At 39.0% G+C, this 26,999-nt stretch overlaps 1 protein-coding gene across 3 annotated transcripts in view; it reads right to left on the reverse strand.

Moving 5' to 3' along the window:
- The window catches only part of HMCN1 (hemicentin 1), a 349,616-nt gene that overhangs the window by 155,838 nt on the left and 166,779 nt on the right, over positions 1–26,999 (reverse strand). For all 3 annotated transcript variants that reach the window (XR_006741944.1, XM_045583144.1, XM_036442229.2), the window contains exons 14-22: positions 25,316–25,429; positions 20,128–20,286; positions 12,779–12,973; positions 9,506–9,601; positions 8,002–8,129; positions 6,525–6,669; positions 2,892–3,004; positions 1,155–1,314; positions 188–356 (exon numbers count right to left, since the gene is read on the reverse strand). Coding sequence is in view for 2 of the 3 variants with exons in the window: in XM_045583144.1 (XP_045439100.1) it covers positions 188–356; positions 1,155–1,314; positions 2,892–3,004; positions 6,525–6,669; positions 8,002–8,129; positions 9,506–9,601; positions 12,779–12,973; positions 20,128–20,286; positions 25,316–25,429 (1,279 nt within the window). In the remaining variant the exon portion in view is untranslated. The remainder of the gene's footprint in view (positions 1–187; positions 357–1,154; positions 1,315–2,891; positions 3,005–6,524; positions 6,670–8,001; positions 8,130–9,505; positions 9,602–12,778; positions 12,974–20,127; positions 20,287–25,315; positions 25,430–26,999) is intronic.

Below are 26,999 nucleotides of genomic sequence, written 5' to 3' on the forward strand. Positions count from 1 at the left end.
TGAGTGTTAGTGTTTCAGATACTAAAGAATGATCTAGAAGGCCTATCTAGTTTCTACAGGCTCACATGTAGATGTGATTTACCTCAAATGCAAGTTGTCTTTTGAAACAACTGAGAAGAGGAAGAGGTGCACCCCTCTGCCCTGCGACACTGTTACCGTGGGTTGCAATGCATCCTGGGCCTCCTACCTGGGAGAGAACGGCGAGATGAGCTGGCTCTCCTTGGCCCAGGTGATGATGGGTGGGGGCGAGCTCCTCACTTCGCAGGGGAGGGTCACCTCTTCCCCAGCCAGGGCGGCGATCTCAACAGGCTTATCGTGGGACACGCCTCTCTGATCTCCAAACACTCTGGGCCTTACTAAAGTAAATGCATGTTTCGGAAGGGAAATGGTACATGGAACACATCCCATTTACAATACAATGCGGACTGCATCTATTCTTAAATCATTTACAAAAAAGACACAGCTTATGTCAAAGGTTTGGGGGCACATCTACAATTTCTCAGAAAGAAATGCATGGATTGTCAGAGCTGAAAGGAAAATGAATAGAAAGTTTCCCTTTTTAAGCTCTTCCCTGACCATGGAGAGGTCAGCTGACATGCCCTCTAGGAGTCTGCCATCTGCAAAAGGAACCCCTGAAGGCGGAGCGCTAAGCAAGACACAGCTCAAGCTTGGCTTCCATGGCGTTTTAAGGAACTGGCATTTCTGAGGAGGGTTGGGTGCAATGAGCATATTCCTTAAGACAAAACCACAACATGTTTCCAAAAGGCCACACAACCACTCTCTCTCTACATCAGAATCTGAATAGGGGAGATGCTGGTTGGCAGTAAGAAATATAAACCTGGGGGAGGGGCCCAACTTGCATAGTTCAGTGGTTGAACATCGACCTATGAACCAGGAAGTCCCAATTCAATTCCCAGTCAGGACACATGCCCCACTTGCCAGCTCGACCCTCGGGTGTGGGGCATGCAGGAGGCAGCCAATCAATGATTCTCTTTTATCACTGATGTTTCTCTCTCTCCCTTTCCCTTTCTCCCTGAAATCAATAAAAAAAAATATTTAAAAAAAAGAGATATAAACCTGGGTGCCTAGTTCACTTTAGGGCATAGCCTTCTGGTATCTTTATCAGGGAAAGACATTCCTCCCCCAGCACTCACCATAGACGGTCAGCTGCACTTTCCTTTTGGCGTAGCCGGCGGCATTGGTGGCGGTGCAGACATACTCCCCACTCTCCTCGCCCCCAGGTGACACCACATACAAGCTCCCATCAGCCCCCGCGGAAAACTTAGCATTGCTGGTGGAAATCAGCTCGCCTTTCTGCAAAAACACAATCCAGGGCGAAGTATTTTTAAGATAATAAAGAGTGACTTCATGTCTGGAAGAGGAAGAAAAAAATTCTCGGAGGGGAGGGGGGGGAACACAAGATTAAAACACACACATGCTGATTGGAAGAAAGTTATTTGTAAGAAAGATTAAACAAATAAAGCAAAGGTGGTAGTTCTTCGTGTCAAACTATGCCCCTCTCACTCCAGAACGCTGACAGTAAGGGAAGGGACAGTGCCCATGCTAAGCTAGGCACAGTTTTGAGCACTTCTCATCAATTAACTATTTTTGCTCTCACAAAAGCCTTAGGAATAGGAACTCTCACAACCCCCACGTTACAGCTAGGGGGCAGTATGGAGTCACAGTCAGTCCCTGGGAGAGCTGGCATGGATCCCCAGCAGGCAGTCTCAGGAGCTCAGATGCTGAACCTCTGGGCTTGATCTCAGTACAGAGTCCGGCCTGGAAAGAATATTTCCACGTTATATTTTTGTGAAAAATGCCCTACCCTTCTACTCGGTAGCAGACTCTGAACAGTTGGGGATCAGCTTCACCGTTGTACCTTAGCGTCCAAATGCAGAAATCAACTTTTTTTTTTTTTTAACTGAGGTCAACACCAACTTCTCTATATTTCAGATGTGTGTTTTTTAAATGCATAACATCAGATGGTGTGGCAAAGTACTTTGGTGCAGCAGTAATAATACAAGTGGCACATTTCATTATTATGCCATCATTTTATATTACTTTATATCTGCCAAGTGAAAATTAACTTACAGAAAATAGGCTGTTCAAAGGTGGGAAGGACATCCTCAGTAAATGAGTTTTTCCTCACCGCAAGAACACAAGTAAAAGCCGTACAATTTCAGGACAGGGATATAGAGGAGGAATAGATGGGCTTTTACATGTGTCTTCCCGGAAGAGGAGAGTCTGGGGCAAAGATGTGGGGGCAGCAAGGTTACTAGGGACGTGACCCCTAAGGGCTGGAGGGAAGCACAGAAGGACAGAGAGCTAACAAAGGGCTTCCCGCTCTTTCTGCTGTGGCTGGGCGGAGACGCTTCACTGTGCGGGGGACCCTCTGAGGAACTGGAGGGGGTGCATTTCAGAAAGACTCTTCTGATGGATGAGAAGTGAGGGATTTATGTAGGACACCTGTGAGTTATTCCCACTGCACTTCCTGATCGCCTCTTGGTGGGTGGAGTGGCCTTGGAGAAAGCCCTGAGTCCAAATACCAGGAAGGAACCTTCAGGACATGTGGCCCCAGCGGAGGGCACAGAGCTGTCCACAGAGATGCGCTGACGTGAAAAGGGCTTCGGGGAAGTGGCAAGGGGTAAAATGAGACCTGCGACCAGGGCACGCAGATGGTGCTCTGTGAGTGTTCCCTGTCGTGTTGTGAACACCATCCAAACACCAGGTAGGTGAGTGTGCTAAGAACATTTCAGGGTCCTTCCAAGTGGTATGACTGCACAGATCTTCCTTTTTATAAGGTCTTATGGGACAGTCACAAGTTGCGTGGATGGCTGACAATATTGGTAGAGCTCGTAACACGAACAAACATCACTCGAGGTGCCGTTTACCTTGGACCAGGTGATAGCTGGCTTGGGAATGCCACTGGCTTTGCAAGGTAGAGTTACTGGGATGCCTTCAATTGTGCTGAGTATCTGCTGCCCATGCTGAATGGTTGGCAGAACTGAAAAAAGGAAAGCAATATTCAGAATCTGAGCATCTGTCCTCTTGTTTAGTGCTATTGCTTTCAAGTTGAACATTTTTAGAATATCTTGACTATTTGTAAAAATTAGCAAAGACAAAATTTTCTGATAGAAACATAGGGTAATTCGTAAGGGAGTGTAATTTTTTTTAAAAAAAGCAAATACAACAGTTTTGATCTGAAACATTTAATAGAAGTTTAAAATAAAGTAATAACTTATGTGTAATAAGTTGACTTTTCTAACAAAAATAAGAGAGGACTGAGCAAACCTTTTTCCCCCATGGAAACTCAAGATAAAATTACATCCTAAGCATTGCACATTGAGCACCACCTCTCTTTCATTATTGCCTATTGCCCATTAGGCTGCAGTGAGCTGACATAAGCCTACCTCCGGGGAAATGGGCTATTTTTAAATATATATAATTGATTTTACAGCGAGGAAGGGAGAGGAATAGAGAGTTAGAAACATCGATGAGAGAGAAACATCAATCAGCTGCCTCTTGCACACCCCCTACTGAGGATGTGCCCACAACCAAGGTACATGCCCTTGACTAGAATCGAACCTGCAGGCTGACACTCTACCCACGGAGCTAAACCGGTGAGGGCAGAAATGGGCTCCTTAGACACTACACATTAAATTTCTGTCTATACCCAAGAACCACACTGAGAGAGCTACCACATTTAACCTGGAAAAACCGGATTTAATTAAAAGGAACTCAACAGCAAAACTTGAAAGGCTTAGGAGTTTACATTTAAAAGACTAAAATAAAGGATTCTAAGTCAATGTTTTTAAGAATAATACATATTTTGACTTGAGTAGACAACTGAAGAATTAACATTATATGAGTAGAAGCAAAAGGAAAAGGAAGCATGCCCATCATTCCATGCTGTGTGTTTATCTCCATTAATCATAACCAACTTGCCTATAAAAGCTGCCGATATTCAATGTTCGCAAAGTAATGAATTGGATTTAAAAATCTTCCATACATTGCCAAGACCGGTTTGGTTCAGTGGATAGAGTGTCGGACCATGCGATTCTGGTCAAGGGCATGTACATTGGTTGCGAGCACATCCCCAGTAGGAGGTGTGCAGGAGGCAGCTGGTCGATGTTTCTCTCTCATCGATGTTTCTAGCTCTCTATCCTTCTCCCTTTCTCTCTGTAAAAAATTAATAAAATATATTATTTAAAAAATCTTCCATACATAAAAGTTCCTAACCTGGTGCAAGAAACACAATAAAAACAACAACAATACCAAGCATTTGCTTTCCTTCCCATGGGAAGATGAGATGAGCTCAAAACCTCACTGTGTCTCTTGTCTTTAAGTCAGATTTTTCTAGAATTATCACAGCTACCATGCAGAAGAAATTTATCAGAACAAGAGATATCCGAGACCTCAGTGCAAAAACTTCCTTGGAAGGCTTCGATTAGCTTTGCTACATACTCATATTTTCCGAGGGCTGGGTTTATTCTTTAGATAATTTATTCCTAAAGAATTGGCAGCAAATCCCCGAGAATGTCAGGCTACTCTCTAAAGCAAGAAATGGAATTTCCAGGATCATCATGGATTAGTCAGCTTTCAACTGTGCTGTCATTTTGTGGCCACATGGAATAAGCCATATCCCTAAATCCATATTGACTTTGACAGCTATGAAGGAAAGTAGCGAATTTAGGCAATGTTTTCAAATCTGATGTCATCCGAGTATGGAAGGGCTGTTCCTTTCCAGATTGTCAATCTATGTAAATCAACATGACAAGCAAATGGTTTATTTCTCATTTTAGTGTGCATTTATATTTACATTCATTAGCTCATTCTCTTAAGAACTGATGGAGTGTCTTTAGTGAGTATTCTTATAAGTGATGAAAGAGCGGCAGTGCTCCTTAACATAAACACAGATCCTGAGATTTTGTATCACATCCAACTCAAAGACAAATCTGTGGGTTAAATGGATGCTTGGTTCAGTTAAAGTCAAATGGCTGGCTGATGTTTCTTTAACCTTATTGGCTAAATCAGTTACTCGTTTTGGACTAATATGGATGAAATGATGTTCAAAATGACATTTTTACCTTTTTACTTGTTAAAACTTATTGCATTAGGATAAACTATCATTTGTTTATCTGTCTTCTTCCCACTCCTCTGACCTGACAGACAACGAAAAACTAATTGTGCCCAAGTGAAAATGTGCCTCAGAATCCTTCTCAACACCATCTTCTGGGCAGTGGATAGAAGCCAAAGGGAGATGACAAGAATGTACTTCTACACTGGATTCTCAAACCAGTCCATAAACACTCTCCAGGAAATATATGAACTGATCTTTGAAAACAGTTCAACACAATTATATCCAATTCTCTCTTTCTTTCTCCATATATATATGTTTATTCAGACTATAAGTAATTTAGTGTTAACTTAGTATTTCTTCAAAATAATATTTCTTTAAGAATAGCTCATGTCTGTGAAAATTGGTATAAGACTGAGAAGGTGGAAGGGGCTATTTTCAATGAGAAACAGATAGTTTTTAAAAAGATGCTCTATAAATATCTAACCATTGCTGCATATCTGAAATTAATATAATATTGAGTGTCAACTGTAATTAAATACATTAAAACAAATGTTTAAAAATAAGATCGTTTTAAAAGAAGATGGTCTGCCTCCACTGAAAATTTCAAGAGACCAAGCAAAACTTGGAAATTAGTGAAGTCTCCAATTTATGTCCCGAAGAAAGACTGAATTAACATTAAAATAAATGTCCTGTGATACTTTCATCTGTGTACACAGAACTCTTTTGTAAGGCCACACTTTACAAAAAAGCAATGTTGCAAAGTCTTTAAAGAGAATAGACCAAAAAAAAAAAAAAAAGTTGGGACAGTATCTTACACTATGAAGCTGTCACTTATTTATCGAGATGTAAAAAGTTGGTAACTGTTAGTCATGAGTGGAAAAAGCTAGCTTCTGGATTTGCTTACTTGTGACTGTTATTTAAAATGCAAAAATAAAAGCTTGTTTGGAGCACATGCAGTGACCTTTAGAGAAGCCGAGGTCATTGCTAGCTAACACACAAAGGGGTCATTAGGAAGGACATGCTTGTTTCACAATCCAAAAAGAAAAGGCAATTTAGACAGTATGATAAATTCAGCTTGCCTGAAACTAAAATGTATTTTTAAACGTAACTCTTTGAGAACTGAGTTCACTTTTATCAATTAATAAACCTCTTTCAAAAGCCGTTGGCCAAACGCAGCTAGACGAATCTCAATACCTCAATGTCTTTCTGTGTATATAGGAAAGGATCATGTGGAAACAGCCTGAACCATGTAAATATTATTCAAAAAATAAAGCTGCTTTTTTTTTTCTTTGCTTTTTTTTTTTTTTTTTTTTTTTCAAATTAACATTGACAATCAGGAAAGAGTTCTCCTTGTTTTAACTGGAGGAACAGAATTCTTTGATTGAACTCTATGAACCCAGCTTTGACTGTGGTTTGGAAAGAATGACAAGGGTGTGTCTCTTACCATGCACATCCACAGTGGTCGTTTTGTTAATGGTTCCAGCAACGTTACTGGCCACACAAGTATATTCACCTCCATCCTGAAGGCGAACTCTTTCAATATGGAGACTCCCATCACTGCGAACGGTGATGTAAGGATTTTGGACCAACTTAAAGAAAAAGAAAAAAATCAATTTTTAATGAAAAAAGGCAATGTTGCCTAAGCCAAAATGGAATCTGCACTTTTTCAACTGGGTCATTAGATGTTTTGTAAAATAGCAAAATATTTTAACATCCTTAAGTGAAAAATACTGAGCAAAAGTGTTACCAAGGGTAGTGTCAATTGTATGTCATGCTGATCTACCACCAACCATGATACCAATTAACATCCATGAGAACTGTGCACACACTGGAAAAAGGAGGGAAAAGACAGAGATGCTGCTTGTTTGCTGTTTTCTGTAATTTTTATTATTACTTAGGACCCCCATTCCCTTTATATTTTTTACTTTTGGATTAATTTGTTCCTTTGCAAGAAGTCCTTATGATCACTTGCAAGCCATTCGATATTTTTATTTTGGCCAATAGCCACTTATTCAATGGGCACTTGCTCTCAACATCCACCCTTTTCAGTGATAGCTGCAAATATTAAAGGGCAATGTATGAGACTGGAAGAGTGACACAGAGGCCGGCAATGTTTTCTGCTGCCAAAACAGTCACCTCCTTACTCCTTAGCATTTATGCATTCTGCTTCATCACAGGGGACCTTAGTGCTCAAACAGTATCATCCTATGTAATGAGGGTATTTCTTATGCGGTATACGCATTTTCTCAGGTTTTATGCAAATATAAACCTAGTCCATGGACTCAATCACTTCTTATTGGTACTTCAAGAAGAGAGTGAGTCTAACTGCTCTGGAAAATGGAAGAAAAATGCTATGAATTAGGTGGAAGTGTATTGCCATAGATAGCATATAGATAGCATGTTACAGAAGAAATCACAGAAATGAGAAAATCTTTCCCATCCTTTCATAATTAAAAGGCATACCCTAAAAAACATTGACACAAAGTAGATTCCCGCCTTATAATAGTTCACAATAAAATATATAATGTTTAAAGTTAATAATAAATATTAATATATAAAATGGAAGAATATTCATGTGAATATTAGTATTGCATTGTCTTACAAGGAAGTATATAAAATAATTAATAAATATTTTATTAATAAAGTCAGACCTGTTTAAGTTTCCACAAATTCTGAAAAATAATGTATTTTATTAAATTTAATGCAAAATTATAAAAATTACATTACTGACTATTTCTCCATCTTATTAATTCCACAGTCATATGAATTGGATGAACATGTTAATACTGAAGAAAGGTTTTGGTGCACTTACAAAATATATTTTTTGCATATTTATCAAATTGAAATTTCAGTGGTTGGACTACACTGCCTCTCACTCAGGAAAATTAGAAGGTGAGTGCATGTGTTTAAAATGTTCTTACCATGGCTGAATTCTTAGTCCACCGGCGTTCTGGAATGGGATTCCCAGCCAACAAAGCACAAGGCAAAGTAAGCTGCTGTCCTTCGATTACACTGGTCACTGAAGGGCTGATTCCAATGAGTGGAGCAACTGAGTCAGAGAGAGCACAGGCGCTAAGAACTCTCTTTTACCCAAAGGAAGGCAAACTCTTTTATAGGCCAATATGCCTACTCATTAAGGTATCTTAAAAATAACTTTTCAGGAAAAATTTAAACATGTAAATGGGTATGAACTAGAAAATAGAGACACAGGGCCCTTCAAAGCTGAGAGAACAGCAAGAGGACAGGTATTAGTACAAAGAAAGTAAAAAAGAATATATCTATGGCAAGGATGGCCAGAAATGTCAACCTGAGAAGTTGGCAAAGTTTTCAACAGACAAATGGAGAGTGGCTGAAAGCATTTATAAATAGAAAAGAAGAATCACCAGAACCACTTTCAGGAAATACTAATAATCTGTTTCTATTTTGTTTATTTGTTTATTATGTCCATTAGATTCCACAAAGAAGAGAAATCACATGGTATGTGTCTTTCTCTGTCTGACATGTTTCACTTAGCATAATATTCTCCATCTCAACCCATGCTGTCGCGATTGATAAGATTTCCTTCTGAAAAACATGAAGAGGACTTATTGGAGAAGGGAAAACTTATTGAAAAAGGGATGAGATTGGTGAGGGGGCTGTCATTTGCTAGAGCAAATAAAAGGGACTCCCTGAGATGACATGGTTAGGAAGTATTGTCAAGATGTCCTTTTCTAGAAATCAATGAGTAAATTTGATATAAGTCAAAGCAAAATCCATAAAAGATTCTACTTGGACATGTACATGTAGATGAGTAAAGGGAGATTCACAAAGAAAAATATATGAAAGTGTATGGATGAGGAGCATGCACTGACAGATTGAAAAATCACAGTAACCACTACAATAAAAACAATGTGGAACTTGTGCATAAATAGTGTCCCAAGGAATAAAGGCAGGCATACAAATTCAGCATGTGACCAAAGGAGCATTTTAATCAATGGGAAGAGAATATGCAATAAAAGAAATTGAAACACATGTCTTACTACTTAGAAATCTACTATATTATATTCTTATTTTATATCATACACAAAAATAACTCCATGAGAGCTAAAATAATAAATCTGCAAAAGGTAAATGAAAAGAACTCCCCTACTATGTGTGTGCATGTGTATGTGTATTTGTATTTAGACTTAAATCAATTTATCGAAATTGACCTTCATTCCTTCACATGAAAGATGGGGAGCTTTGGAGCAAATGATCCCTAAGATTCTTTTCAGTTCTAACACCTTATGAAATATGAAATACAATGGGGGAGGGAAGGTTAATCTAGTAATCAGATATTCATCTGTTTCTCTAAAATATAAGAGTGGTACAGGGAAGAGATGATATAGCAAATGAAGTCTGATGATTCTTGAAGAGTGTGGTGTCTAAACAGTTAATAGATCTTACCGAGTCCTGTCACTGTTACTGTTGTCTGGGACTGGATCTTTCCAAACTGGTTTTCAGCTTCACAGATGTAGGTTCCTTTATCACTTGCCCATAAGTCTAAAAATAAGAGATCATTTATTCATTCAAAACCATCCCTGGAGCCTCAATTATGTGCTAGCCACAGGGCTGAGAGCTGGGGGTGGATAAGATGCTACTGACTTCCGGTCGTTCCCATTCTAGGGGAGGAGACATACACAGCAGCCAACATTTATACAACAGCATGATTCGTGCTGTAATATGAGTTCCAAATGAGCTGTGGGAGCAGAGAGGGGAGTGACTGATGATGGCCAGGGGGGCCAGTGAAGGAAGGCCTAACACAGCTGTACCTTAAACAGCAGGTAGAGTAGAGGGAGGGCAGTCCAAACCCAATGGGCTGCAAAGGCAAGAACACGACTTAAAAAATGAAGGTCTATTCAAAGAATGGGAAGCTGCACCACCTCCCTGGGGGCATTCTGGAGGTTGTAGGAGAGATTTCCTTAGTGGCCCAATGAATGAAGGAGTTGGTTGGCGTTAGTGGTCAAACACTAGGGAGCTAAGGCATGGAGCGGATTCACAAAAGGAATAACTATCCCAAGTCCAGCAAGACTTCTGAAAGTCCAACAGGAAACTCATGGATTTGAAGACTTTGTTTATAATTATAGTCTAAGCCTACAATCTAATTCTGTGTGAGCAGGAGGAAAAAGGTACTTTAGCAAGAATTATCCACCGCCATGACTGGTTTGGCTTAGTGGATAGAGCGTCAGCCTGTGGACTGAAGGGTTCCAGGTTTGATTCCGGTCAAGGGATTTTGTACCTTGGTTGTGGGCACATCCCCAAAAGGGAGTGTGCAGGAGGCAGCTGATCAATGTTTCTAACTCTCTATCCTTCTCCCTTCCTCTCTGTTAAAAAAAAAAATCAACAAAATATATATATTTTTTAAAGAATTATTCACCATTTGAGGAAATCACTTCACCAGTTTAGAGTTGCTGAGTCATCAATCCCATACTCCTGTATCAGTCTACATTTAAGCTGTCACATTCATGGCGATGTATATAAATGTGTATGCATATTGTATACATATTACCAGCATATTCACATAGTAATTGAAATGCCTATCATTGTAATACAATTGCTTTCCTTTATTTTCTTTTGTGCTGCATTTTGGATATTAAAATTATTTTTATAATGTAGTAGAGATAAAATATATGGCATTTTTCAGGATAATAAAAGGGATATTACAAAATATTTTTAATTAGAGGGTTTTAGGGGACTAGGGTGAGGACCCTTGGGTTATAGGCTGTGTGGATACAGTCAGGAGACTGAACCTGAAGAGGTAGCTGGTGCCTTATAAAGAGTGTGGTTTTGTCCTGTGAGCAATATAGAAGAGGCAAGAGAAGATTTTAAATAGGGGAATGACTGTCATCTTGACAAGGATCACGACAAAATAAGCTCAGCTTCATCTGTTGATAACGTTTTGACACAGAACAATGTAGCTTTCCATTATTAATAGCCCCACTACCTCTCAAGTAAAGAGCAGTGATACCAATTCTACTCCTCTGTGAACTGAAAGCATACTGACAGCCAAAGAGTACTGGGGAAACTCAGGCAGTGCCCATCCTCAACCGCAGCAAACCTCCATTTGCAAAGGACAACATAGCCAAATAGCTGACTAATAAAGCATACATTGCTTCTAGGCAAGGTATTTTTTATATTATCAACTCTTGGACTAATTTGTACAGAAATGCCACATACTACTAATCACTAGTTTCCTGCCCGATGATTTAATTTGGACAACTGGGAACTCATTGGTCAATATGATACATTGTCCTCTTTGATTCTCCTTGTCCTTTCATTTCCTCTAATTGAGTTGTTTGTGGGTCTAATTTGTTTCCCTCTGGCCTGCTTCTCATCCCATCATCACCCTATCTGGATAACTACATGAGCCTCCTCCCTCTCTCTCATCTCTCCTCCTATCCTGTACAGGAGTTTTCTGAAGCAGTATTTTCTTGCCTATGAAGATCGGGGCGGGGCAAGGGGAGGAGCCTCTCTTTTCAATCTCAATAAAGGCATTTTTTTCACCTGCACATTTCATCACGCACAATGTGACCCAACCCAGTGAGCATCTCTCGGTAGGCACTTCCGTGGCCATCCTCTCAGATGGTGGATTGTAAAATGCCTAGGTTAGGGGCCCCATATTTGATGTCTGTTTTCACCACAGAGCCTGGTACAGAGCAGAACACTTAAACACTTGTAATTAGACAGTTGTACTTGTATTCGAAAGTTTAAGTGGCTAATGCACATTTCATATTGGTACTAAACCTGGAAAGCAACTATTGGAGGCTTGATACAAAATACTTGAAACGTGCAATAACTTTTTAAAAAACCACTTGATCTTCTAAATGTTGTTACTCCTTTGGGGCCACTATCCAAATCATCTATTTTAGAAAGTACACAGTGTTTGTAAACAGCAGAATGCTTAATAGTTCACAGATAGGTCTTTTGAAGTATTTGACATTTTATTCTAATCTTTTGCTCCAGATAGATGTAGCTTTTAACCAAGCAGTTTCCATAGCCGAAACCAGTTTGGCTCAGTGGATGGAGCGTATGTCTGCAGACTGAAGGGTCCCAGGTTCAATTCCGGTCAAGGACTTGTACCTTGGTTGCGGGCACATCCCCAGTGGGGGGTGTGCAGGAGGCAGCTGATCGATGATTCTCTCTCATCGATGCTTCTAACTCTCTATCCCTCTTTCTTCCTCTCTGTAAAAAAATCAATAAAATATATTTTTTAAAATATTAGTTAGATAATTAAAAAAAAAAAAAAGAAGTTTCCATAGGGTATAGGATCCCTATGCATGTGGTTATGTGTTTTTTGTTTTTTGTTTGCCAAAATAATTAACATTCACTAACTACCAGTAATAGTTTAACTTTCTCTACAATAGTTGCTCCAGGAGTCAAAATGTGATCGCTTATCCACCCAGAAACCCAGGAGGCTCTATTTGCAATAGGGAACGAGTTATGTGGAAGTCATATTGCTTCTTGAGCCTTTCTGGTATGACATACATTTAAATAATATCATTCATTTATGACAATTCCTAAATATAAGAGTCCAATACTAGTTTAAAGTAAAATGCAGCCAACACCATTGGGTTGGCAAGGTTAATTCATTATTTTAAACTTAGCAACACCTATGCATAAAACATGAATGTATAGTCTCTATGTACATACTTGAATAAAAATATATTTCCTTTAACCTACTTGAAATAAAGAGAGCTCCTGTTCTTAGTTGGCGGATGGAACTCACTGAAAAGGGTCTTGAGAAGATCGGCATGTTGTCTAATCTCCACCACTTAATCTTTGGTGCTGGATAGCCCTGGACATAGCAAGGTAAAGTCACATTTGAACCAATTTCCATAGACACGTCAGCCGGTTCTTGTATGAAAACTGGAGGCGCTAGAAGATATTTAGAACAACAACAATAGCAAAGGTCATTGGGATAGTACACAGGCACATCACATATAAATTTAATGATTAAACTGTCAACACAGTGACTGTGAATCAAACCATTGTTCATATGTTATGAATTTACCATTTTAATATTTCTGTCTGTGATTGAATTAGCAGATGTTTCTTTTTCCTCTATAAATGAAAAGGCCCACAGAACCTCAACCACCTATTTAGAGTGATGATGAAGAGTGGGAATTTAAGTCAAAATTATTTCTTACTCCATTTAGTGGAAATTTTAAGTGAACTTAATTGATAGCAAAGTTCATTCTTTAACAAATTATAACAAGCTAGCAGTATTTAATCCCAAATCATATCCATTCTATGTCACATTCTTTTTTTGAAACTATTTTTTTCTTCACATTTTTGGGTTAAAGACATTTAGGCTTGAGAATTAATAATACAAATTAAAATAACAGATCACAGTATTTGAAAAATACAGTAAAGAGTGCTTAGAGTTAAGAGATGATTCAGAAATTATAAAAGTATAGATAAGAAGGCTGTAATTATCCACGTAACTCAGGTAACCACCATAAGCCTGCAGGAAGAATTGGAAATGTGTAAGGCACACCTTGGAAAACACAGAATGTAATATAGAAAGTATAATATTCTAAGGCCAAATAGATGAGGTTCTCAATAAGTCCTCCAGAACTATGAGCAATGATGTTTGAGACAGCAGGAAAGAAGAAATATATATGATACCGTGATACTATTGGAGGCAATTCATGAAACCTGATCATGTAGGACCTCTAAGAGGTACCTCTCCTTTATAATGTCAAGGTTAAATATTCATTAGACATTACAACAACTTTTACTTACAGAGCCAGGGATGTTGTTAAGTGATTTCCATTAATTATCTCATTTAATCTTCACAATATAGGAGCTGGGTACTCTTATTACTCTTATTTATGGATGAAGAAACTGAGACCCAGACAGTTAATTTGCTAAGTGCCAGATGGAGTTGAACACTGGAGCTAGGATTGAAAACCAGGTTGATCCGACTTCAGAGTCACAATTCTTTGTCATGTTATCAGCCTCTCCTTTTCTATGGGTTCTTAAAACCCAAGCATGTGTTGATCCATGAACCAGAAGGTAAGGCCCACAGTTTACTAGTAAGCTGTTTAGCAGGCTAATTAAAATTAAAAAGGTACAGAGATCACCTCTTTCCTTCCTAAAGGGAAGTCGGGGCTTGGGATGGACATTTGTCTTCAAGTAGCGCTAATTCTTCACTGGCCTGGGATAAAGAACCTTCTCTAACTTTGCAGCCTCATCTCCCATTAGGTTCCTACACAAATCCTATTCTCTGGACAATAGGACTCTTCACTCTTCTCCTAACAAGGACTGATCTTTCTCATAGGGGCACCATCCCTTTCAAATGCAATATCTGCCCTTTGTCTTGGCTCTTGGAATATTGATAGTTCTATAATCCAGTTCAAAAGGCCTTTCCTCAGTGCCATCTCTTACCATCCAAATGAATGCAATTCTTCCCTCTTGAGGTTTCAGAGAACTCATTCTGTACCTCTCATGGCAATGGCCATATTCATCCTTTTATTAGACTATACGTTTGATTTCCTCTTCAGGGTTTATTTTTGCAACCCCATTTCCATCGTTCATAGCAATTAACATAGAACTATGTGTGTTATATATGGCTGCCAGATCTTTGTGAATGATCCAATCAGCATTAAAACACTTTAACAAGAATTGTGTGTATGTGTATGTGTGTATGATGATATAACAACCTTGATCCAATGCATTTTAACTTGCATTTCTCAAGAAAAAATGACAATTTCAGAAACCCTATTTGTTAATAGAACTTAAAAAAATAAAATTAAGTTAAATACCACAGTTGAGTAATGTGTTTTTAAAAATTAGCAGCAGTGTATCTGTTTAAATTTTTTTAAATATGGTTTTTTAAACTGACTTAAGAGAGGAAGGGAGAGGGAGAGATAGAAACATAAGTGATGAAAGAACCATTGATCTGTTGCTTCCTGCACGCCCCTTACTGGGGACCAATTCTGCAACCCAAGCATGTGTTGATCCATGAACCAGAAGGTAAGGCCTTACCAGGAATGGGACCTTGACTTTCTGGTTCATGGGTCAACACTCAACCACTGAGCCACACTGACCAGGCTAGATTTTTCTTAATCCTTCTACATGGGAATTTGGATTATAAAAATAATAGCCAAAATAAAAATGTCCTTGAAATAGTTTCTAAATTAACTCATTGTTTGCTTATTCTGTATATATAAGGCCTAATTACTTTTCTCTGGAATGATAGCAGTCCATTATTCTAGAGGTAGTTGCTTTCCTGAAAAAAACAGAGATTAAAAGTAAAAGTCTCAGGATCTGTTAGGCTCAGAGTGGGCGAAGCTGACTGTGGAGATGGGATGGAAAACAAATTCCAGAAGAACAAAAAGACACTCAAAAGCCTGGGATCAACCAAGTACTTGGGAGGAAATCAAGCTTGCCTGACACAAGAGAACAGAGCCATAGGTGGAAATGGAGACAGATTAGAATTTTCAGAACTAAGAACGCCAAAACAAACTGGAATAGAAACGCGTAAGTGGAGCTCAAGCTGTGCCCATAAAACTCAATTAAGACAGAAGGAGTCATCTGGGGAGAAGCAGCTTGGGAAACAGTCAGGTACAAGACAAGCACCAGGTCAGGGAATGAGGTCCCGGTAGCAGAAAACAAAGCAAATGGGAGAACCAGGCGCTAACCAGGTAAGCAGCCAAGACAGCATCAGTAACAGGGGAAGCTCACAAATTAAGCAGACTCCTACCTCAGGCCAAGAAGCCGCCTAAATACTTCCTACTCCTGAGTGGGGCCATTTGGGACTCCAAGTGAATAACGGGCGGATGGGAAAGAGATTGAGAAACGGGGGAAAGGGAGCAGAAGTGATGGTGCTACAGATACTTTATTTGCTCCCAGGAGGCTGGGCTGCTTTGAGAAGTTACAGCCCACTCGGTGGTTTCAAGTGGCAGTTCCACTGCTTCTTAGTCTGTAAACTTGGAAAACAATTTTACTTTCCCCCCTCCCCGCCCCCCAGTCTAAATTTCTCCATAAGCAAAAGGAGAAGAGTAGCATTTCTCACCCCCATGCTGTTAAAAGAGAGAATGCTTATTAATCATTTAGCAAGTAGTTACACCCGAATAGAGGTTACCATTCGGCATATATATTGTAGAGTTGATTTATGAAGTCATAGTTGTGGAGTTTAATGTACCCATTGTTAATGAAATTCGGTAGCAACCAACCTGGAAGCTGAGGTAACTATCCTGTGTTTAATCAGGTGCAGGAGCCAGACTAGAAGGGTTAAAATTCAAACAGCAGTTTTTACCAAAGTATGGTTGCTACCGTATTTCATTTAATTTCAATTTTGGCTATGGCACAGATAGTCTGGTGGATCACGTTGTATCCTTTGTGATCCCCGAAATATGTGTGTATAGGTACCTTGACAATTGCTCAGGGTTCATGCACGTAGAGCTTTGTCACTTACGGAGAAATACATCTGTGTGCACACCTTATTGTGAAAATATAAAAATTACAAACACATTGCCCATCTTGCTCTGAAACTTATTCCATAAAGTGATTCTAGTTCCTTTAGCAATAATTAATCTCCGCTATGGCAACTCTTGCATTGTATTAGCCAAACAGAGATTTTTCTTGCCTAACATGGCTGAACACACTGTTTCATTTCGACCAAACCACAAAACATGAAACCACAGTCTACGATGCAAACCCTGTGTGGTGTGGAATGCTGAAATAAAATCGCTGCCAGGCCAGCTTTGTGTTTGATGTGGCCAGTCTTCTTTGCTTTCAAACGACTTCAACAATCCACTACCTCTTTTTCAAACGGATGAAAAGCACTGGTAACTTTCCCCGTTGACCTGAAATGTCCACAACTTAAAGCCATTTAATGAGAAATACAAAAAAAAAAAAAAAAAAAAAGAGACTCACTACAAGAAGCTAGGACTAAAGAATAATATTAAAGTCTTTTTAGAATAATATAAAATAAAAAAATTTTGATGTCGTATAATTGATGTGCAGTAATAGGCCCACAAAGACAATCTGAAAACACAATGACATGATATGGATAAAAGCATGTTTTTCTTCTTGAGTCATAATCTCTTGGAACTCAAATGAATAATTTTACACACTAATAATATTATTACTTAATTGTCTCAAGATTTTAAAAAAATTAGTGAAAACAATGATTTTCATATTAAAAGCCCAATGTTTAATCTTAAACACTATGTTACTATTATATGTGCATTTCTTTATTATTTGCCACAACTCAAAGAATCCAAATGACCACTCAGGTTGTGAAGTTAATATTCACCTATTGCTACATGTCCCATTAAGCAGCTTCAAAGAACAGCAGTAACCACTGATATGCTAAATGCACATGGGTAATGATGTCTCATTTCATCTTTATAACCAACCCATCAGGCAGGTACTATTACATGCCAGACAGAAACTCAGTTTCCAGAGTCTATTCTCTTGGCCTCTATCTAACATTCTGGAGGAAATTTGTTGTTGCTTTTGTTGTTTGTTTGCTTTTAACTCTAATAGTGATAACCTCAACCACCACCATGACTGTAATTTGCACAGATCTTGGCAGGAACATCCTGTATCTCCTAGGGTACGGAAAATAGTTTTATGTGGATCATCAAACTTTGTAAGCTACAATGATCAGGACTTCAGTGGTGAATGAGGAAATAGTTCAGGCATGACAGAAACATGAGGGACTGACTTTAATATTACTTGACAACTGTTAACAATAATCAGCGTTACAGTAAGTAAATAACTGAGTTCATGTTAGCGGCTTCATCAGAACAGTTGATGAAATACATAGTTGAGAAAGCCACTGACTTAGAAAGGGGCATCTTGAATATGAGTGAAGATAAAAATAAAAATAAAAATTCAGTTTAAGGAATAAAGGATAGATATGAAACATTCCTTAGGATGTTTTCTAATCCAATGAAAGTCCCTCCAGCAGACAGCCCTAATCCCTATATGGTTTATCGCTCCTCAGAAGAGAGAACCTGGGAAGTCCAGAAGCTAAAAAGATTATCAAGAAGGAAGGAAGGAAGCAAAGTAACATGTGTTAGATATTTAACTTTCTATCTTGGAGGAGGATGCATGTGTCCTTCCTTTTTTGCTGGGAACAATTACTGAGGCTCTTTCCCTCTCCCTCTAGAGCTAGATAACTCTAAAAGAATGATGCCCTCCCGAAGAAGGGAGAAACAGAACTAGAACAAGTAGAGCATTGAAATGTACTTTGTAGATTTCTTGAAAATAGAAATTCTGTACCTAGTGAGCTTCCTCATTTGGACCTTACATTTTTATTTTGTATTGATTTTTAGAGAGAGAGGGGCACATCAATCCTGCATGCCCCCTACTGGGGATTGAGCTGGCAACCTGGGCATGTGCCCTGATCCTGAAGGAAATAGAACCAGCGACCTTTGGGGGGAGAGGGGGGAAACACAACAACAGCACAACCAACTGAAACACACTGGCCAGGGCTGGACTTGACATTTCTAAAAGCATTACTTGTATTTTACACTCTGTCAGTGGATTCAATACCCTACACCCAGAGATTCCAATCTTATTTCCAAGGCACTTCTCTAAATAACCATAGAGTTTCGTCATGGCTCTAACACATCTTGCTATGCCCTAGGCCAGTGGTCGGCAAACTCATTAGTCAACAGAGCCAAATATCAACAGTACAACGATTGAAATTTCTTTTGAGAGCTGAAAACCAACTTCTGCTCACGGGCAACGAAGTTTCTATTGCACTGCACATGCGCGCCCACATGTGGTATTTTGTGGAAGAGCTACACTTAAGGGGCCAAAGAGCCACATGTGGCTCTTGAGCCGCAATTTGCCGACCACTGCCCTAGGCAGATCCTACATGGCCTGTGGCCATTTCCAGTTCTGTGGATTCTAGTCCCAGGTCAAAATCACCAAGAAGACAGTGTTCACCAGACAGCCTAGGGACAAGGAGACCGTGAAAGATCCCAAGAGGAAAAATTCAGTTTATATGAAACAAAATATTAAGCTTAGAGGGCCATGATTTTCACTTACCTAAAATGCTTTATGTTATTTTATTCTAAAAATGCATTTTCTTTGTAGTTCCTAACTTTTGCAAAAACAAACAACAAAAAAACAGCTTTGGCATGAAAATCTTGATACATAAATGAACGTACAACTTAATGAATGTCATATTTTATAAGTTTAAGTGAGGCAAACGTTTGAAGTATCTGTTAAAATGAAGCTGCCACATTCTTTTGCATACAAAGCAAGCTCTGTTTTCTTTCAAGTGTTACCACAGTGTGTAAAATTCGGCCCCACCCCCCAACCCCAAGAAACGTGGATGGAGAGGCAAAGGAGGGAGAATGAACTTCTTGAGAAAGCTGACCATATTTGTCATGCATATGCTGTATCCTTCACATTGTGATTGACATTTATTTGCAGTTAGCACTTTACTTTATACACTAAGGAGTCATTGCTAGTGAATTTTTTAAAAAGGTAAAAGCACCATCTGCTACCTTTGCTGTCATCAGCATCTCCAAATTATGTCGAGGGCCAAAGTCTAATTTATGGCCTCCAGATGTTATTACTTAGGAATCTGGTGTCAGAATGAATGATTCTGGATTGGAAAATATTTGGCAGTCATTGATATACCAAGGAAGTCTATAGTCTCTGAAGTCAGCCAACCTGGGTTCAATCATTCAGGCTCTTACTGGTAGATATGTCTGTGTGCACACATTATCTCTGTCACCCTCGTCAAGTTGCTTAGCGGACTAACGCCTCCATTTCCTTCATTATATCATGAAGATAATTATAGTATCTTCCTCTTAAAATTGTTACGAGTGTTTATGGGGATAAGCTATATCGGTTCTCAGCACAGTGCGTGGCCCCCAGAAAGCACTTGGTAAATGCTAATTACCATTATTATTTTAATCATCTTAAGTGCTAACTCTAACATTGCCTTTCTGCAAAGTATTTCTAGCCAATTGTTTCCAAGTTAGGAGCACAGGGGGTAAAAAATAGCAGATCCATTTCAAAACAAGTTTGTTTATCCGAGCAGGGATGCTTACAGCCAACATCCAGAGTTATCTTGCCAGTTGCTCTTCCAGCTTCGTTGACAGCTACACATGTGTAATCACCAGCATCGAGATCCTGAGTTTCGGGAATCTTCAAGAGTCCCAAGAGAGGATCAATAAGGAGAAAAGTTGAGGGCCTCAGCTCAAGATCCCCTAAGTCAAAACAAAGGGAGAACATTAAACACTAACCTATTTACATAGCTTGCTATTCGTTTGATTTCAAAACTACTAAAGAAAACCGAATGTAAAGTTTTTAAATACAAGTGTCTGGCACAATGTAGACACTTAAACCATGTTTTTGCAATGAAAGAATGACGTGTTTCTTGGCACTGGGCTGATTAGTCTGTATAATTCTATGATCTAACCTATGGCCAAAAATCTGGTCCTGCATGAATTATGTATAAGTGTACCTAAATAAGAACAAATTCTTTGAAGCTATATGGGGGGACTTGGAAAGGAGCCAGCTGTCACCATGGCTGTGTTAGCTAAGAAGGGTATGAGAAATGGGAAGATGAAGGTTGAAAAGAGATTTCTACCATCTATTTGGCAGGATGAATTTCAGTTACCCATGAAATTCCAGTTAGCTTTAGGTGTTCTTAGTTTGGTGAATGGCCAGGTTTTGGTTTGATAAATGCTATCAGTTAGATTTTGGATAAGCTGCCTGAGAGGATTCTGAGAGGGTCAAGAAGAGCTTGTTGGTAGAAGAATGCCTGAGAAACTCTGACAGCGGCCAAAGAGAGGTATTGTCATATCAATTCCCCAGGATCCCTCTGCTAAATCTGCATTATTCAGCAAAGTTCTTTTAAGTTGGAGTTATGGGGTTTTTGGAAGAAGCAGATAGAGGATACATGTATGGGGGATGGTACTACATATTGGGTTTATAGTGTGAGTCTAGGATGACTCAAGAAAGCTTCATTAGCCAAAACTGGTTTGGCTCAGTGGATAGAGCATCAGCCTGAGGACTGAAAGGTCACAGGTTCGATTCTGGTCAAGGGCATGTATCTTGGTTGTAGGCACATCCCCAGTAGGGGGTGTGCAGGAGGCAGCTGATTGATGTTTCTCTCTCATCGATGTTTCTAACTCTCTATCTCTCTATCTCTCTCCCTTCCTCTCTGTAAAATATCAATATATATAAAAGAATGCTTCATTATGTCTGAGTTACCTGTATGTGCTGTGTCTGTGCAACACCTCAAGTCCCCTGAGAACCCTTCCTGTTTGAAGGCAGGTAATCCCTTAATAAAACTACAAGTTAGCTTAACCCTTCCTTATGCTTCCCCTCCTCCAGGCTGTCTCCTCTCTCAAGAAAGTAATTAACCAGAATGACCAGTATCATTAAAAATTGCCCAGTACTGGATATTTAATGCCAGCTTAGTGTTTATATATTTAATTTGTTTTTGTAAAGGGTCATATCGAACTCTTTGTGGAAACTTCTCGGGGATTTTAAGGCCATTGCTCTTAGGGTTTTATAGCATGCCCAGCTGTCTGAAAAGATACTCTCCAACATGTCACACAGTAGCCTAGCCATGAGCCCTGGGCCTGAGGCCCATGGAAGTAACTCCCTTAGCCTCCAATGGGCAAAGAAAACCCCCAAATAGTCATTCTCTGGGACGTTATAAAAAACTCCCATCGACAGATTCAGGGCAACAAACAGACAATTCTCGTTTTTGTTTTTATAATTTTGGGAGGAGAAGAGGCCAAAGAAGCCATAAATTTAAAAACACAAAAAGAATTACATTAGCAACTGCCAATGCCAAAAATGAAGTATTTTCAGCATTCCAATATTTAAAACCCCAATCATCCCTTTAAGCTTGCTACTACATACCAGGCGAGAAAGAGAAGCAACTAAAGGCTTGTCCATGTGCCTTTGGGAAATTTTCATAAATAAAAGCAGATGATGTTGACATAAACTTTCTTCCCACTAAGGGAGGATGCAATGTGACCTAGCTGTTCAACAGGAATTAAAATATTTGGACTAAAATGCATTTAGATTTTTGGAATTTACTTCTCCCTTATTTCTTCTGTCTATGTCAGAGAACATTACAGGATGAAATAAAGACCTTTTTGCTGGTCTCCTTTTTTTTTTTCTTTTTCTTTTCCAAAAAACTTTCTTTGAAGAATAGCAGCAATGAAACAAAATACTAAGTGGAAAACACTGGTTAATCAAGTTTGCATTTTGATCACATTTTAAGAATCTCTCCTTTCTTGATTTCTACTGAAAAATTAGACATCAAATTATTGAGGATCCATAGAGAAATATAAAACTTTAATATATTTAATAGTTTTAATATGATATTAGGAGAATGCCATACATAGCAATAGTTGTAAATTTTCTAGGATTTAACATTAGCATTGAGGAGGGGTCTCTTTGCTGTGGTTTAAATTCAATTCTGGCCTCTGTGATATAAAGACTAATGGAGAGATCATTATTCTTAGCATAAAATCTTTTAAAATTTATGGAAATTAAGTAGCTCTCAAAAATGTTTGTTTCCATTTTGTCCTAAAAATTATTGGGGACTTTACAAAGCATTTAAAAATATTTACTTGTATGTTATTATATTTCCTTGTGTTAAGCTTTTTAGAAAATGAAACAGGAAAAATTTTAAGTATATGAATATATTTTGTAATGACAAACTCATGGCATTTTTATATAATTACCGTATTTTATTAAAAAAAATAACTGTATTTCCTCAAACAAGAGGAATTTCATGAGAAAAGTGGCATCGTTTCACATTTTTACAAATCTCTAGAATAATCTCTTTTATTTAAAAAAGGAGCTGAGTGTTCAAATTTGTTTCTGCATTCACTTTATTGAATACCACGTATCCCAGATCCTCCCCAAAACTCCACTATAAGTCTTGAGACAATGACTGTGAAAAAAGACAAATAACATCTGAGAATTACTAGGAAAATAATTTTGATCTTGTGGATTCCCTGCAAAGAATTGGGAATCTCAAGGGATTCGTGACGAACTCAACTTTAAGAACCACTGATGTTAGCAGAAATATCCTTTATATAACATTTTAACAGTGTCCCCAATTCTCCTTTGAACCCACTTTATGTTGCTCATGTCTAAGTAAGAACAATCTAAAGTTTTGCTGGCCATTTATTTGTGAAATTCCATTTCTCTGAGGGTCTGAATAGAATACAATTTATTAATAAATGATGGCTGCTGGGGGCTGGGAGTGGGCACGGAAAATGGGTGTCAAGTTTCAATGAGAAAAGATGAGTAAGTTCTAGACACAGTGCCTGTAGGTTAACAATACTGTATTGTACACTTACAAATGTATTTAAGAAGGTAGATCTCATGTTGTGTTCTTAGAATAACAAACTAAACAAATAACCCAACCACCAACCCTATTCAACCAGAATTGCCTGAAAAAAAGGTATTAAAAAACATATTCTTCTGATTAGGGGGACAACTTTTTCACCTCTGGAGTTATCATCAGATAGGAATTTCCTAAGCTTCCCCTGCAGAGGTGAGAGAGGAAGGCCCAGTAGCCTCCTCCCCCTTTCTCTTCCGAGCAGTCTGCATGGAGAAGAGCCTGTTCTCTAGCTTAGCTCCTGATGGACCAGACTGTGGTTGTGCGTAAGCATTAGAGTAAAGCTGGCCGAGCCTGGGCTGCAGGGCCACTCTGCATGTTGTCCATGAACACCGGCCCTCCACTACAGTCTGTCAGCGCTAGTGCACATGTTCTGGCTCCTAACTTAGAGCAATGGGATGTTATTTCCGGGGGCCCAGTAAGCTCCAATATCTATGACTGAGATGGGTAGTCAATTCTAGAATCTTCCATGTGGTGGCTGCATGGCTCCCTAAGTCCTCCTTTAGTTTCTAAGCCACTTGTGGGACCCAGGCTGACGTGAAGAGTAAGTTATGCAGGAAAGTTGCCTCAGTTTGGGAGAATCAACGACTTTCCTCGTGACTGCCATATAGGGCAGGGAAATCAGCAGGCTCCATTACCCTCTAAACTTTTTATTTTAGTAACTGACATGTAAAAAAGTACTAACTCTATACCACACATTTTTTATCCATTTAATTATGATATAACTAAATTGGTTTCTAACTCTTTCATAATTCAAAGGCTTAAGAATTTTAAATAAGTAAAATTAGTTTAACTGAAATCAACCTGAGAAACAAATCCAGAAATGCTTCCTTATCAGAGAATAAATAAAGACTAAAAATCCTTTCACGTGGAAAACCATGAAAATGGTATTATCTCCCAGCTTCCCTCCCTGTTTTGGACTTGTGTTGTTTAACAGTGTTTGTTTTCTACACAAAGCCTTTCTTTTTCACCTCATGTTCCCCGAGCATTTGAACCCGAGGTGAATTATTAATTTTGTGATTATGACATCAACCCGTTGCTATGGAAATGTCTGTGATTTAACAAACAGAATCATAACAATAGTGCTTTGTACTATTTAGCATTTTTCATCTGAAGATTAAAAAGTATTTTGAAAAACAGTATCTGGATAATCCTAGCAACCTCCCTGTTAGGGTGTTTGTGGGAATTTTTCTTTCTCATGAATTGGAAGAACTGAGACAGAAACAGAAGCAGAATGTTTTACACAGATACACTCTGTCAGCATCTGAGCCTGGACCAGGGCCCATGTGTATTCCCACTAAGGACAAGCAGCACATGGCTGCTATTTTATTACAGAATCACAGGGGTGTAATGGCTCTGTTACCAATATAAGCAGACGATTTCTATACCTGACATAAATTCAATTGCCAATGTCATTCGGTTTTAAGCTTCAACGTGTGTTTATTTGAGCACTTTATAGAAAGTGTCCTTGAGAATCTAGAAAACCTTCTCATGGTGAGAGCCACTATCTGTAAGGAGAGCGGACTGAACTCAGTGAAGCTATTTTAAACGTTAACCAGGGCCTTTTGGACACTTTTCCTACAGGAAACAATCCTAAACTGACAAGGAGAATGTTCAGCTGGGTTAGCACAGGGGAACTTTTCCTGCTTGATTTGCTGGGTCCTGTAATCCACACCAGATGTCAAATCCTGAAATTCCAAGTTCAGAATTTTCAAACGATTGTCTCCAGTGTGATCATAAACACATTTGGCGGGGCTGCTAAGTCACACACAAAAACAAACCTCTAACAAATCATCTTCTTTCATATTTAAAAAAGAAAAAACAAAACTACGTCCAGACATGAACATACTGAAGAAACGTACCTTTGAACCATTTCACGTGGGGCGGAGGAACACCGGAGGTCTTACATTCCATCACCGTCGTGTCCCCAAGGGCAACCAAGAGCTCACTCTGAACTACGATCAGCTTGGGGGCTTCTGGAAACCACAAACACGCCAAGAGTTACTGTCTAGCACAAAGCCATGCACACCTTGTCCATGTTTATGAAAGGAGCCAATGAGAACGCCTGCCATTATTTATGGGCTTGGGGCTATGTCAGTGTTTATAAACAGAAAGAAACTCTTAGAAGCATGTATATGCACATAGATGTGTGTGTGTTGAAAAGATCAAGCCAAAAAGGATACCAGGAAAAAATAATTCTGATAAAACAAAAGTCAAAAAAATTTAGAAAATGAATAGTCTTTATAGAGAGAGAGAGGGGAAAAAAAAGATATATAAGGAAAAAATTTTTTAAAGCTGAACACATCTTATAGAAATAATACTAAAGGAGCAGAAAGAAGGATAACAGTAATAAAAACATAGCAAAGGAGCAATGATGGTAACACTGAGTTGGCTTCACTAGGACTTGAGGATAATATAATTGCAAGTGGATTTGTTATAACATTTCTATGTGGTTTAAAGGATATTCATGTTTAACTACAGAGATAGTTGTAGGCCAAGGTTAAAATTTGCATCTATGAAGAGTACTCTCCCAGTTTGGACTCTGTTGTCCTCTTTGATGTTAGCTTCTTCCCTTTGCCTGATGCTTTAGTTCACTCACACATTTTTCTCTTAACTGGACATTTTAGGATGTTCTAACTTCCATTGCGCCTGGTTCCAGGCGTCTTCAAACTACGGCCCGCGGGCCACATGTGGCCCGCAGAGGAGTCTGATCCGGCCCGCCAGGTTTTTTGGGCAGTGAGCGCAGCCGAGGTGTTACAGTAGGAATTAGTAGTTCATATAGTCCGGCCCTCCAGCTCTCTGAGGGACCGTGATCTGGCCCCCACTTTAAAAAGTTTGAGGACCCCTAACAAAGCCAAGAAATAGTTTTCTCAAAAATCATGTTTCTCTTCTATTAGAGACCCTTCAGTTTTTCATAATTCCCTAGTTTGGCTTTCAAAAATCATAACCAGCCAAAACCAGTTTGGCTCAGTGGATAGAGCGTCAGTCTGCGGACTGAGGGGTCCCAGGTTCTATTCAAGGGCATGTACCTTGGTTGTGGGCACATCCCCAGTGGGGAATGTGCAACAGGCAGCTGGTTGATGATTCTCTCTCATTGATGTTTCTAACTCTCTATCCCTCTCTCTTCCTCTCTATAAAAAAATCAATAAAATATATATATTTTAAAAATCATAACCAGCCATAGCTTTCCCCTTACTTCTCACCAGGTATGGAGCTCCATGGGCAATCCAAACCATGCCCTACTCTCTATCTTCCTGCTTTTGCTAACGCTGTTTCCTCTGCCTGAAATGTCCCTTGTCACAACTCTAAATCTCACTCCTTCTTCCAGACTGATCTTTAATCCTGTGTCTTTTGAGAAATCTTTGCAAATTCCCCAGTAAAAATTAGTCTTCTGTTCTGCCTAATTTCCATTGTAGACTTAGCTGCCTGCCTGCCTGATTTTATTTAAGTATATCCACTCCCATGATGCAAGTTCTTGAAAAGTAAGGACTCTGGCTAACATGAATTTAAAAATTTCACACTCCACGGTCTCCAGCACCACATTTT

Source organism: Pipistrellus kuhlii, unplaced genomic scaffold, assembly GCF_014108245.1.
Source record: "Pipistrellus kuhlii isolate mPipKuh1 unplaced genomic scaffold, mPipKuh1.p scaffold_m20_p_18, whole genome shotgun sequence".
Classification (NCBI taxonomy): Eukaryota; Metazoa; Chordata; class Mammalia; order Chiroptera; family Vespertilionidae; genus Pipistrellus; species Pipistrellus kuhlii.